A 12,715-nucleotide genomic window follows, 5' to 3' on the forward strand; every position below is an offset into this window, starting at 1 on the left:
CACATATATACCAATCCACACGTATACACCAATCCACACGTATACCAATCCACTAATCCACACACAAATACCAATCCAGACACATATACCAATCCACACACATATACCAATCCACACACATATACCAATCCACACACATACACCAATCCACACATATACACCAATCCACACATATACACCAATCTACACATATATACCAATCCACACATATATACCAATCCACACACATATATACCAATCCACACACATATATACCAATCCACACACATATATACCAATCCACACACACATATACCAATCCACACACATATACCAATCCACACATATATACCAATCCACACACACATATACCAATCCACACACATATACCAATCCACACATATATACCAATCCACACACATATACCAATCCACACACATATACACCAATCCACACGTATACCAATCCACACGTATACACCAATCCACTAATCCACACACAAATACCAATCCAGACACATATACCAATCCACACACATATACCAATCCACACACATATACCAATCCACACACATACACCAATCCACACACATACACCAATCCACACACATACACCAATCCACACATATACACCAATCCACACATATACACCAATCTACACATATACACCAATCTACACATATATACCAATCTACACATATATACCAATCCACACATATATACCAATCCACACACATATATACCAATCCACACACATATATACCAATCCACACACACATATACCAATCCACACACATATACCAATCCACACATATATACCAATCCACACACATATACCAATCCACACACGTATACACCAATCCACACACGTATACACCAATCCACACATATACACCAATCCACACATATACACCAATCCACACATATACACCAATCCACACATATACTAATCCACACATATACACCAGTCCACACATATACTAATCCACACATATACACCAGTCCACACATATATATACCAATCCACACATACATACCAATCCACACACATATATACCAATCCACACACATATATATACTAATCCACACATATATACCCATCCACACACATATATACCAATCCACACATATATACTAATCCACACATATATACTAATCCACACAAATACCAATCCACTCTCACTTAATGCTTTCCTACCTTTCCTTTCTTCTTTCAGCTTCTTTTCCTCCTCTTCTCTCCTCTTCTTCAGTTCTTCTGTCTTCTCTGTCTTCTTCCGGGTCAGAGGGCACGGACAGCGGTGGGCGCGGCTTCAGTGCTGTGCGCCGGGATCTGACAACAAACCCCGGCGCACAGCAGCTGTTGCCGCCCGGATCACAAGGGAGCAGTATCGGAGGTCTTTAACAGACCTCCGGCTCCCTTGAGTGATTTTAAGCCGGGTTCAACCCATTACTGTCCGTCTCTGGAGGGGTGCCGGGTGCCGCAAGTTGGCAGCCCCGATGAGCGGCACCCGGTGCGGACCGCCCCCCGCCGCCCCCTGGAGTGTGGCGCCCTGTGCGGTCGCACACCCCAAGGGTCGGCCCTGCTCTAAGGGGCCGGGAAGCCCCACCAGGGCTGGCCTTAGGGGTCTGCGGCCGCACAGGGTTTAAATTAAAACATCGGGGGGTTTTTTTCAACTTTATTTAACATCCTCCGTGTTAAATAAAGTTAAAAAAAAAACTTTATTAAACATGGAGGATGTTAAATAAAGTGAAAAAAACCCCGATGTTTTAATTTAAACCCTGTCCGGCCGCAGACCCGTAAGGCCGGCCTTGGTGGGGACTTCCCAGCCCCTTAGAGTGGCGGACCCGGTCGCAGTTGCGGCGGGCTTAAGGGGCAGGTGCCCCTTATGCCCTGCGTTAATGCAGCCGTAGGTAGGGTAGGGGCCTGGAGCTGCAGCTCCATCAGCCCCTAAGTCAATGCGGCCCTGCCGTGGCCCGGCCCACCGGGCAAATGCCCGGTGTGCCCGATGGCCAGTCCGGGCCTGCCCCACACACACTTTTACAACAAAAAAAAAAGAGAGAAAACACTTATTAAAAGTAACACGCCAAAATTGGACTAAAAATGTCAATAACAATATTAATATATATATATATGATTGCTAACAGCAATCACACGCCTATCATGTCCAGGCAGCCAGTACATGCTGGAACCTGTGCATTATAGGAGTGTGATTACAGCCTCCCTATGGCATGCTATCCCCGCCACTTACACATCCATGCTATTACACACTCATTCACAAACATTCATTCACTCATTCATAAACTCATATTCATTCCCCTAATCACACATAATTCCTCAAAACCTCCCCCACCCCCTTACCTGAACTTGAGATCTCACTCACTCTCTCGCAGACTTCTGCGGCTTCCCTCTGTGTTGCTGTGCGAGGAACTTCTCTTGTCCCGCCCCCAGGGGAAGAAGGAACGGAGCAGAGTCATGTGATGTGCATTCATGTGACTCCGCTGGGTTCCTTCTTCTCCTGGCCAGTACAAAGGACGCCGCTCCCACAGGTAAGCAGCTTGGCCCCTGCGGACAATTATTTTTGGCCGTTCTTTTTATTGTGGCATTTTGATGATAATGCCCTTTTCGGGCAATATATTTTGGCCACCGATATATCGATGCATCCCTATGAGGTACCCAGTAATACCCCAGCATTATGACCCACGGGGTCAGCAAAGGGTTGTTCTTGATGTCTTCTTGGAAGCCCATAGGGTCTGTTGTGTATAAAACAAGATGGCGCTGACTTATTATATTAACACTTTCTGCTCTTAGGGGTCTTATTCGGACCTTCTCAGACCCTTGTTGCTGCAGCTGACTAATGCCTAGTACTGTGGGTCATATGTTAAAGTTATATATACGTATAGATTAAGATATATATATATATATTAATATAGCTTTATTTGCCTGTAGATGAGTAAGATGGAGAAAGGGCTTTACTTTGGCAATGAAGGCATTTAAATGGAGATTTTTTTTTTCTCTCATTGTTTTTGTTTTCTTCTTTTCTTGCCAATTCTAATTTCCCATTGCAATAAAATTGTACAAGACAAACAGAATTCGAGCAGTTCCAACCTCACGAAGATTGCTCAATTTTATGATAATTTTAATAATGGCTAATTTGGCAGCGAATCCGTGTGCAGCTATTTTTCGGAGCCTTTTGTAAGCGCTTTGAACGGGAAAATGTAAAATATGCCGCGGTGCTACCTGTTAAAGAAACAGATTAATTTCTCCGTAATGATACATTTCTCCATCCACTTTGACTTTTGTCCAGCCCGAGTGTCCCTGTTTTTAAAAGACAGTCCTGGTTTGGACAGCTGGGGTATGTTATGGGCAGATCATCTCAAATTTTGGATGGAACGATGTTGTTCTCCAAACTTCTTTCCACTAGAATGTGCCAGACTGGGGATAACGAGGTGTTCCTGGCACTTTAAGGCCAGTGGCTGTCTTATGACATCATCACAGCTGGATACGACGGGCCACGCTTTGTTTTTTTTTTACTCCTTTAGCGTGTCGCCGTGCATATCCAGCAAGCGGCGGGTGTATTGGGAGCTATGAGAATGCTATGTGGATGCTGGGCATTTGCCTGGTGCACCAGGATCCGGGTCTCAAATGTTTGTTAGCAAGTCCCCTTCAGTCCTTGCAACCGTAATATTCCATTATTTCAGTATTAAAAGCCGCCTTTACCGTCCTCCCCGAGATGTCCGATGTTCTCGAGCTGTGTTCACAGTGCGGGTGTTACCGGAAACATAATTGGCGTATATTTAATTATTTTATTTACATTAATTTACACGTAAATTGACCGATAAACATCTCTGTGGAAATTGACAGGACCTGAACTTCAGAGGAATCCTGCAAAATTCAAGTTTTTTTCTTCTTAAAGGGACAGTAACATCGGAAACATGCGCGAACCCAATACGTGTTACCCTACCACGTCAAGTGGATCTGCGAGAATTGCCGTTATTATCTTTAGGAGCCCCTCAAAATAAATGTAACTCCGGATAACGATTAGGCTCATTTTACTATTTATTTGCTTTGTTTCTGCATCGCGGTTCTGCGAACAAAGTAATTATACCCTTTAATGCATTTTCTCTTTCTCTTCGGCGAATTCCGCTTATAAATTCCGATTCTCAGCGAAAACCAACAGACAGAGCGGCTGCTGTATTAAAAAAACATATAATAATGAAAATAAGTTTAATATAAAGTTAACCATTCCCCGGGAAATTAATCCTAACCGTTTCCGACACGGCCAAGTGTTAAATAATGATTCCCAGCGCCGAGAACACGCAGACCGCAACGGTAACTGAAAATGAGAGAGCCAGACCGGCTCGGTAGTCGGGATAGAATTTTAGAGTTTACATTGTATTTTTTTCATTTTTTTCCCCCAAAACACTTCTCGCCAGATTGTATTTACATGGAACTGTGCAAACGCTTGAGGCAGATGTGGAAAAAAAATGCTGTAGAAAAAGAATGCTTTCAAAAATATACATGTTAATAGTTTAATAAAATGCAACGTGAGTGAACAGAAGAGAAATCTGCCGACCCGGAGCCGCCGTCGCTGGCAGTCATGTGATATTTTGGGTGACTTTCCTGGCTCAAACACCTCACTGAGCTGATGCTTTATGGCGATGCTAATAAAGTCCGTTCCTGCATAGACTTCAATTAGTCAGAGAGTCTGACTGGGTGGTTAAGACTGAGCCATTCTATTGTTTCCCACAAGCAGTATGATAAGGAGTCGGGGGGTTTAGTAGATCGGGGATCAGATAACAGAGTGAGAATCATACAAACGGCTGATATGCAGCTGCCTGAAAACTTTATATTATGGGACTAGAAATGCATATATACATTTTTTTTTTTTTTTTTTTTTTTTTATTTTTTTTACACAGGATTGAAAGTTAGTTTTTTTTTTTTTATATATATTTTTATTATTTAAATGGACAAATAATAAAACGGGCTGTGATTTCTCTCTTTATCACCTGTTGTATTTAAAACGTTGAACTTTTTTTTTTTTTTTTTTTTTTTTGGTAATGTAATATAACGAGCCCGTATCAGAGTGATTATCCGGGCGCTGACCCCTAGGTGCGCACGTCTTTGGGTTGATACGAACCTCACAGAACTTCGCTTTTTTTTTTTTGTTCTTTCAGTTCAGCTTTCTTACAACTTATTAAATCCAAACTGCTATAAACCCGCCAGCTGTGGATTTAGTTCCGTCCTCCGTGTTCTGCCTTTATTTTATATTTTTGCTGTGTTTCCCCCCCAAGATTTTCCGCAGCAGCTGTAAACCTCACTGTCGGAAATGAGTTAATCCCTGGTCTGCAAGTAATAAAATATTACTTCTGCTGGAAGGATTATATATATCATTTTTTATTTTGTTTTTGTTTTTTTATTTTTTTTTTATACCAGCCTTTTATTTTTTTTATTATTATTATTATTATTTTTTAATTGTGGCAGTTTTCAGCGAGGTATTTATACACACATGTTTTGCGCTGACTCCTTGTTCACCCCGTACGCGTATCCGTAATCCAGCCATATGGTTTCCGTTCCTACCCCCAGGGAGCTGCGTTCTTTGAATCACCCGACGTTACAAACTCTGGCAGGAGAAGCTGTTTCTAAAATGCTCCAAACGATGTCGGAAATGAGCAAAGATGCTCTGATTTTATTTATTTATTATTTTTTTAACACTTCATTTTGTTTGGTGGGGTTATGAATTTTTGCGATTATTAGGATGTGGGGGGAGGGGAGGTTAATTTTATAAAGAGGAACCTCGTTTCTTGTAGTAGAACGGCGTCTGTGCTTTAATGATGGCTTATAATGAGTTGTGCCCGTGGCCCCGGGGACAGCTGACGTTCTTTGTGATGCGTTTTGGGTTGTTTTTGGTTGTTTTTTGTAACTTTCTGGAGTGTATATGAGATCTATTTTTTTTTTTTTATTTTTTTTTTTTTTCCTCCCCTAGGAATTTTTTGAGAACCCCGCTTTCCGCCCCGATGGGATGAAGCTCTACCCCACGTTGGTGATCCGTGGCACCGGTTTATACGAGCTGTGGAAGACCGGGAGGTACAGGAGTTACTCACCCAGCACGCTGGTGGATCTGGTGGCGAGAATCCTAGCGCTGGTTCCGCCGTGGACCCGAGTGTACAGGGTGCAGAGGTAACTTATTACATACTGGTAACTTTTTGGGGGGACGTTCACTACGGTAGACACTCCTCGGCAACAAAGGGCCTGGTCCTCTCACAACTTCATTTTTCCAGTAAAAGTATTTTTGGTACGCATGTGCTGCCCGCGTCAAACGGGTTAATAAATGGCCATGTGATATATAAAGAATATCGCGCACCGAGCCGTACTTATGGATGGCTCTTATCGTGCGCGTTGGAGCATCAGAATACACCTTTTGTTGGTTTCCATGGGAATTGCTCCGCATTGAGAATATTGTTACATTCTGAGCATTGTTCTCCTCTGCGTGCGGGTCGGTGCCATCGTAGAGGTAATCGCCGTGTGGTTAATGGCGCCCCATGGGTTAATGGATCACCCGGTCTTCCCAGCATTGTATTCCGTAACAAAACAAATCCCCCCCCCCGTCCGCACTCCATCGCTCGGGGGGGGGGGGATTTACCGCTGCGTTTCGCATATGACACCTTCGCGAGTTGTACGGGGGACAGCGCTGCCGCTCGCGCCGGTGACAAGGAAATATATGACCTCCCGGTGAACCAAAAAGCCGCATAAAAGAGGCTATTGGATTTCTAAAAGGGTAATAACGATCAGACCATTAAACAAACACGTTCCGAGCCGGGGGAGCGGCGGCTTACGGCGGGATTATTACTCCGTCTTCTCCGTTATACTTCGTTTTATTTATGAAATGGTTTCACGGGTAGGAGGGATTCAAGAGATTCCCTTCCTTTCCGCCTGTTTTGGTCTCCTACCGGCTGCGTTAACTCATTACTGCCCGCAAAAGAGTGATCGAAACAAATATACTCAGAAACTGCCGGAAGTAAACATAACCGAGCGTTCAACCAGTTAGCAGATATCGACCTTCCACCGTGCCAACACACAAACAGCGGCCCTCTAGGGGCCGTTACATGAGACTGAGTGTGTATTTATATATATATACCGTATTTGCTCGATTATAAGACAAGGTTTTTTAAGAGCAAGGGTCGTCTTAAAATCAGACCTCAAATGTATTAGTCTTAATAAGGGGGTTGGGTCTGTTAGCCAAGTGTCTGGTGGAGCCCAGTTGGCCAAAATGTTTTTGATGATCCATATTTTTTGAAGGAGCTCGGAGAGAATCGCGGTAAGTAAAGCGGGGAGGTCTTTTGGTGAAACGGATTATCCTCTCTCGTAAATACCCCATAAGAAGGATGGATTGGACATCTGGTAACCGATTCTCTATTTATTGATAGTTGCAGATCTTTCTTAACTAAAGTGCTTGTGACACCATTTATCTTGGTGCGGATCCGTAACGATTCCGTCGTGGGATTTGGTAAACGCGGTAACGTTTATCGTACGTTTATAGCCACTGGTATATGGGATGTCGATAAAATACGAGCACTTAACCAAATCCGCCCCATTTCACCGTGCTTATTGATGAACCCATCCGCAATGCTTTCTGCGTTAGTAGAAAACAAACGGCTTTAAGGGTCGGATGAGCACCCAAAAGAGGGCGACATCTTTAAAAGGCACTAAATATTTTTTATTACTAATATCGGGTAAGAATAAGCTTTTCACAATATTCTGCTTTTTTTTCTTAAATGGTTCTAGTTTTTGCCCCATAATATAATGTTTTCGCGTTTCAAACCAGCTGTTTCTTGCTCATAAAGCCCCGTTTCTTGGATGTTTTCATTTTCGTATACGTCATAAGAGAAGGTATAAGAGCGAGCGTTCGGTGCCGCGTGGGAACGTGTGATCGCTCATTATGTTTTATACGCGAGTTCGGCCCCAGGGCGGTGGAGGGGGTTTGATTCCCGGGCGGGGAGCAGATGTGGCTCTCGGAGGAGTTCGGTCTGCTTCGAAAACGGATGATTTCTTTCGCATTTTAATAAGATTTTGCCTCCCGGCTCCTGACTCACCTACACCGGCTACGGAGGCAGATAGGGGCAGGACCTCTTATTATTAAAAAATATATAATTATAATCTGTAGGGGCTAACGGGTTTTTGTTTTGTTTTTTTTAACTAAGAAAATGTATGTTTTACTTTTGCAGAGATATCCCGATGCCGCTGGTAAGCTCCGGAGTGGAGCACGGCAACTTAAGGGAGTTGGCTTTGGCCAGGATGAAAGACTTTGGTACCGAGGTAAGCCTTCCGGCCATTTTTAATACCGGTATGTTTGCTTCTCTGCGTATAAACAATTTGCCTAAAAATAAAAACACTTTTTGTGTTACACTTTAATACTTGCTGTTTGGCTGATGCCCCCCGGACTCTCCGCACTTTTATACTCATTGGCCGGTTAGTTATGTTGTTAATAAAATTCTAAAGGTAATGAGTCTCGCTAGCTTTTTGCTACTTCCGTTTGTTATGTCACATGTTATATAAATCTGTGCTGTATATAACCTACAACTCATTTAAATTCTGATATAGAAGATTGTTTCATTAAGTACCCCCGATCCTGATGTCAGACATACTGGTCTGTAGTCACCAGGCTCTTCCTAGTTGTGCTTTATTTTTTTGCAGATGTCCTCTTCTGTGAATAGCGAGTAATAAACACGTTTCTGTTGATGGTTTTGCAAATATATATATAAATATCTTTTGTCTTTCTAGTGTCGAGATGTAAGAACAAGAGAAGTAGGCATTCAGGAAATTCACCACAAAGTCCGGCCATATCAGGTAAGTGTCTCCCCCCCCTCCCCGGGCCCTCTTTAGGGCCAATGGGCAGACCTACCTTGGTTGGCTCCATTGGGTAATTTCAAACAGTTTTTACCCTCGCCATGTCATGGTAGAGCTAGCTAACTGCAGGCCCTTTAAAGCAGGGAGTTTATTTTATTTTTTGTTTATTTTTTTTTTAATAGTGGACACTTTCTTCTGTTATCACGTTTACTCTTCCCTTTTGTGGTGGAAAGAAGGTTCTGATTCCACCCTAGAAAAAATTGAAAATAAAAATTACCAATTCCAGTAAAGACACGGGGAGACACAGAGGTTCAGAATTTAATTTGGCCAATTTAATGTCGGTGTCCGCAGAGCCAGGTGAAAAAAAACAACCTGCATTACAATACACCCCCCCCCCTCGTTGAGTTGTGTGTCCTAACAAAAAAGCAAACGGATTGGAGAGAAACTGCTTCCTCGTTTCATTAGCATGCTCGGGGACCAGCCGCAAAGCGCGGCGTGAGCTAACGGCATATATCGCCTAAATAGGATTCAGTTTGTAAACTCGGCCGACACGAGGTGCGCGGCACCGTGACTGTCTTCTGTTTGAAAGCCGTCATGGTATAGAACGCTCCGCAATCCTCTTTCTTGTTGTCCTTTTTAAAGTACTCTGCGGGTTAAGAATGGTTTGGTTTTCAAAGCTTTGCATGTGACTTGTGTTACCCGGGGATATAATAAAAACGGCGCTGTACGTATGGATCCGAGGCGTGGGTGACATCTCATAAATCTCGGCGTGGGTTAAAACCAGAGTTTTCTTTTTTTAGGGTTACAAAAATGCTGATTGTTCTGAAAGCCAACAAGGTTGTCGGCGACAAAGAAAAGAGCAAATATCAGCTTTGCCAGCCTCGTAATTTTTGTTATTTATTTCTTTGTTGACAGACGCGTTTTTTTACTTTGGTTTGTTAATAAGTGTCAGCACCCGCTGGTTGTCATTTCTTGTTTACGTCAAACGTGTTACCGCAATTTCTGTTCCTACACGTGTGCGAATGATACGCGTAGAGCGGAGAACCCGCGTCGTAATAGAATGAATGTAAACGCAGAGGGGGAAAAAGTGTAAACAAATAATAAAAGTGCAAAGTTTTTGTAAACTTCCACCTTGCCGCGGACAGTATTTGAAAATCGTGTTATTTTATGCCCCGCGGATATCATAAATATCAGTTTCTGTGTTTTTTTAAATGCGGGTCTGACGTTAACCCCTTGCGGTCTCTTTGCAGGTCGAGTTAATTCGGAGGGATTACGTGGCCAACGGCGGCTGGGAGACCTTCTTGTCCTACGAAGACCCGGAGCAGGACATACTGATCGGCCTGCTGCGTCTGCGTAAATGTTCAGAGGAATCTTTCAGACCCGAGCTGAAGAGCGGCGTGTCCATCGTGCGCGAGCTGCACGTTTACGGCAGCGTGGTCCCCGTCAGCAGTCGCGATCCTTCCAAGTTTCAGCATCAGGTATAAATCCCAACAGATGCACGCAACGAATGCAGCTCCGAGCTCAAAATCAATCAAGTGCCATCATTTCCTAAACTTAAAAAGCACTAAATTCACTATTGGACTGTAGAGTGTAATTAAGCAGCTCGCAGTGACCACAAAGGTTTCTATAAGGCTTTCAGTGGGATAAAAGAAAGTAACATTTCCTCTTCCTACTAACTGGATTTTATTTTAATTATAATTATATAACTGATAATATTGACACCTTGTGACTGCGGCAAACACCCTCCACCTATGTGGCTGCCGCATGCTCTCCCTGTTTCTGAAGTATTCTGGTACCCGGCGCATAGAGATGTCTTTATGTCCTCAGGGAAAACAACGCTGAGCTGTAAGGTGCATGAACCATGTGTTCCTCAGGGGTGGGGCTTCAGAGCCTCCAAGACAAATTACTTGATTGAGCCAAGTAAATGCAGTGCCCAAAACTCGCCCACGCAGAAGTATTGGTCTCCTGGCTGGTGTCATGCGCAATGCAATGCAGATGCGTGAATTTTACTTTATGTATATATACCGTATTGGCTCGGATATAGGCCGCCCCCGTATATAGGCCGCACCCTAAAAGTTTGGTGCTTTTTTAAAGAAAAAGTTTTTTTCTTTAAAAAAACACCAAAAAAAAAAAAACATGCTGCCACTCTGTCCTCCCCCTCCCCGAGATATGCTGCCACTGTCCTCTCCCCCTGAGATATGCTCCCACTGTCCTCCCCCCCGAGATATGCTGCCACTGTTCTCTCCCCCCGAGATATGCTCCCACTGCCCCCCCCGAGATATGCTGCCCCCCCCGAGATATGCTGCCACTGTCCTCCCCCCCCCCCCGAGATATGCTGCCACTCTGCCCACCCCGACTTACCGGAGCAGACTCCCGGGTGTCTTGCGGGGGCCATCTACGCAATACGCGTATACAACCGGAAGTTGTATACGCGTATTGCGTAGATGTCCCCTGCCGGCCCCGCAAGACACCCGGGAGTCTGCTCCGGTAAGTCTTGGGGGCAGAGGTAAAACGCATCGTGCGGACGGTCACCGGCTGCGGCGATGCGGGTAAACAACCCGGAGGCTGTTTACCCGCATCGCCGCAGCAGGTGACCGTCCGGACGATGCGCTTAGACAACCTCCCGTGCCGGCAACCCCCCCGTGGGAAGTGCTGGCAGGGGAGGCTGTCTGAGCGTATCAGACAGTAGGATGCAGGTCCCCTGCACCGCTGCGGGGGATCTGTATCCTAACCCCGCTGCCTGCCCGGCGCCCGGGACTGCATGTCCCGGGCGTCGGGCGCTAGACCCCGAATATAGGCCGCACCCCCACTTTAAAGACTTAAAGTGGGGGAAAAAAGCGCGGCCTATATTCGGGCCAATACGGTATATATATATATTTTTTTTTTAATATAGCAATGGTGCATTGGATCATTTGTGTTAATTGAATCTGTCTAACTTTGTGTTCATATTTTTTTTTTGCTTTATCAAACAGTTCCAGAATGTTTTTGGATTCCCCCCCCCTTTTTCAGTAGACTTCAAAATAAGTGTATTGTTTGTAGGAGTTTATGCTTTAAAAACACAGGATAGGTTAATGTCATCGAATCAAACCTTTCATTTAGCAATTACCCGCTGTTAAAATGGAAACGCGTCGGGAAATTTTTGTAGGCTATATATAAAATTTTTATGTAGGCTTTATATAAAAAATAATAAATATATAATATAAATAAATAAAAACGGGGCATTTAATTTGCAAATGACAAAATTATTTCTGTTAAAAGCACAATAATTCAGGATTGAAATGGCCCCCTGTAAGAGCTCGTGTCCTTATTAATAATGGGCTGCATGCATTCAGATGTTGCACCTGAATTAATTTGAAAAGTGGTCTTATCGCCATAGCAACCACTCAATTATTATGGTCTCATTGCTTTTTTTTACACACTATTTTGATTCTTTATCCCATTAAAAGAGCTCTAATTATTCTTTAAATCCCAGTACTTGGTGGTAATTCCAGAGAGCAATAGAAGCCACATATGGTGTTAACGGGAAACTAAGAACCAGGTCTGCAACCTAAGTGTTTTATGTACGAAGCAGCCGGCTCCTGACATCACCCTGAATCTAAAGCTAGAGACGCAAAGGACGTTTTACTTTGAGATTGTGGGAGAAAAAAAAAAAGAAGCAGCCTCCCAGCAGAGGTGGTAGAGGGTAATACAGTGAGGGTATTAAACATGCATGGGATAGGCATACGGCTCCTGAATCTAAGACGAGACAAACAATGATTTTCTCCAAAACTACTTTTGTATTTGTCTGAAAACAGATTCAGTACATGTTCTTTAATCGTCTTGCAATATAACTGCTAGGGTAGACAGAACTTTTTTTTTCCAGCTAGCGGCACGTGCCGAGTCTGCCGAGTTC

General features: G+C 43.8%; 1 protein-coding gene and 1 long non-coding RNA gene across 2 annotated transcripts in view; one reads left to right on the forward strand and one right to left on the reverse strand.

Moving 5' to 3' along the window:
• Window positions 1-12,715, forward strand: part of ELP3 (elongator acetyltransferase complex subunit 3) — a 45,353-nt gene that overhangs the window by 20,686 nt on the left and 11,952 nt on the right. Inside the window, exons 10-13 of the mRNA XM_053460724.1 lie at window positions 5,963-6,156; window positions 8,202-8,292; window positions 8,758-8,823; window positions 10,074-10,301. Of these exons, the coding sequence (XP_053316699.1) occupies window positions 5,963-6,156; window positions 8,202-8,292; window positions 8,758-8,823; window positions 10,074-10,301 (579 nt within the window). The remainder of the gene's footprint in view (window positions 1-5,962; window positions 6,157-8,201; window positions 8,293-8,757; window positions 8,824-10,073; window positions 10,302-12,715) is intronic.
• On the reverse strand, window positions 1,211-1,366 carry LOC128484369 (uncharacterized). Its single transcript, XR_008351148.1, has 2 exons — window positions 1,331-1,366; window positions 1,211-1,286 (listed from the first exon to the last, which is right to left on the reverse strand). It is a non-coding gene; the product is annotated as an uncharacterized LOC128484369 (long non-coding RNA).

The sequence above is a fragment of the Spea bombifrons genome, chromosome 3, assembly GCF_027358695.1.
Source record: "Spea bombifrons isolate aSpeBom1 chromosome 3, aSpeBom1.2.pri, whole genome shotgun sequence".
Taxonomy (NCBI): Eukaryota; Metazoa; Chordata; class Amphibia; order Anura; family Pelobatidae; genus Spea; species Spea bombifrons.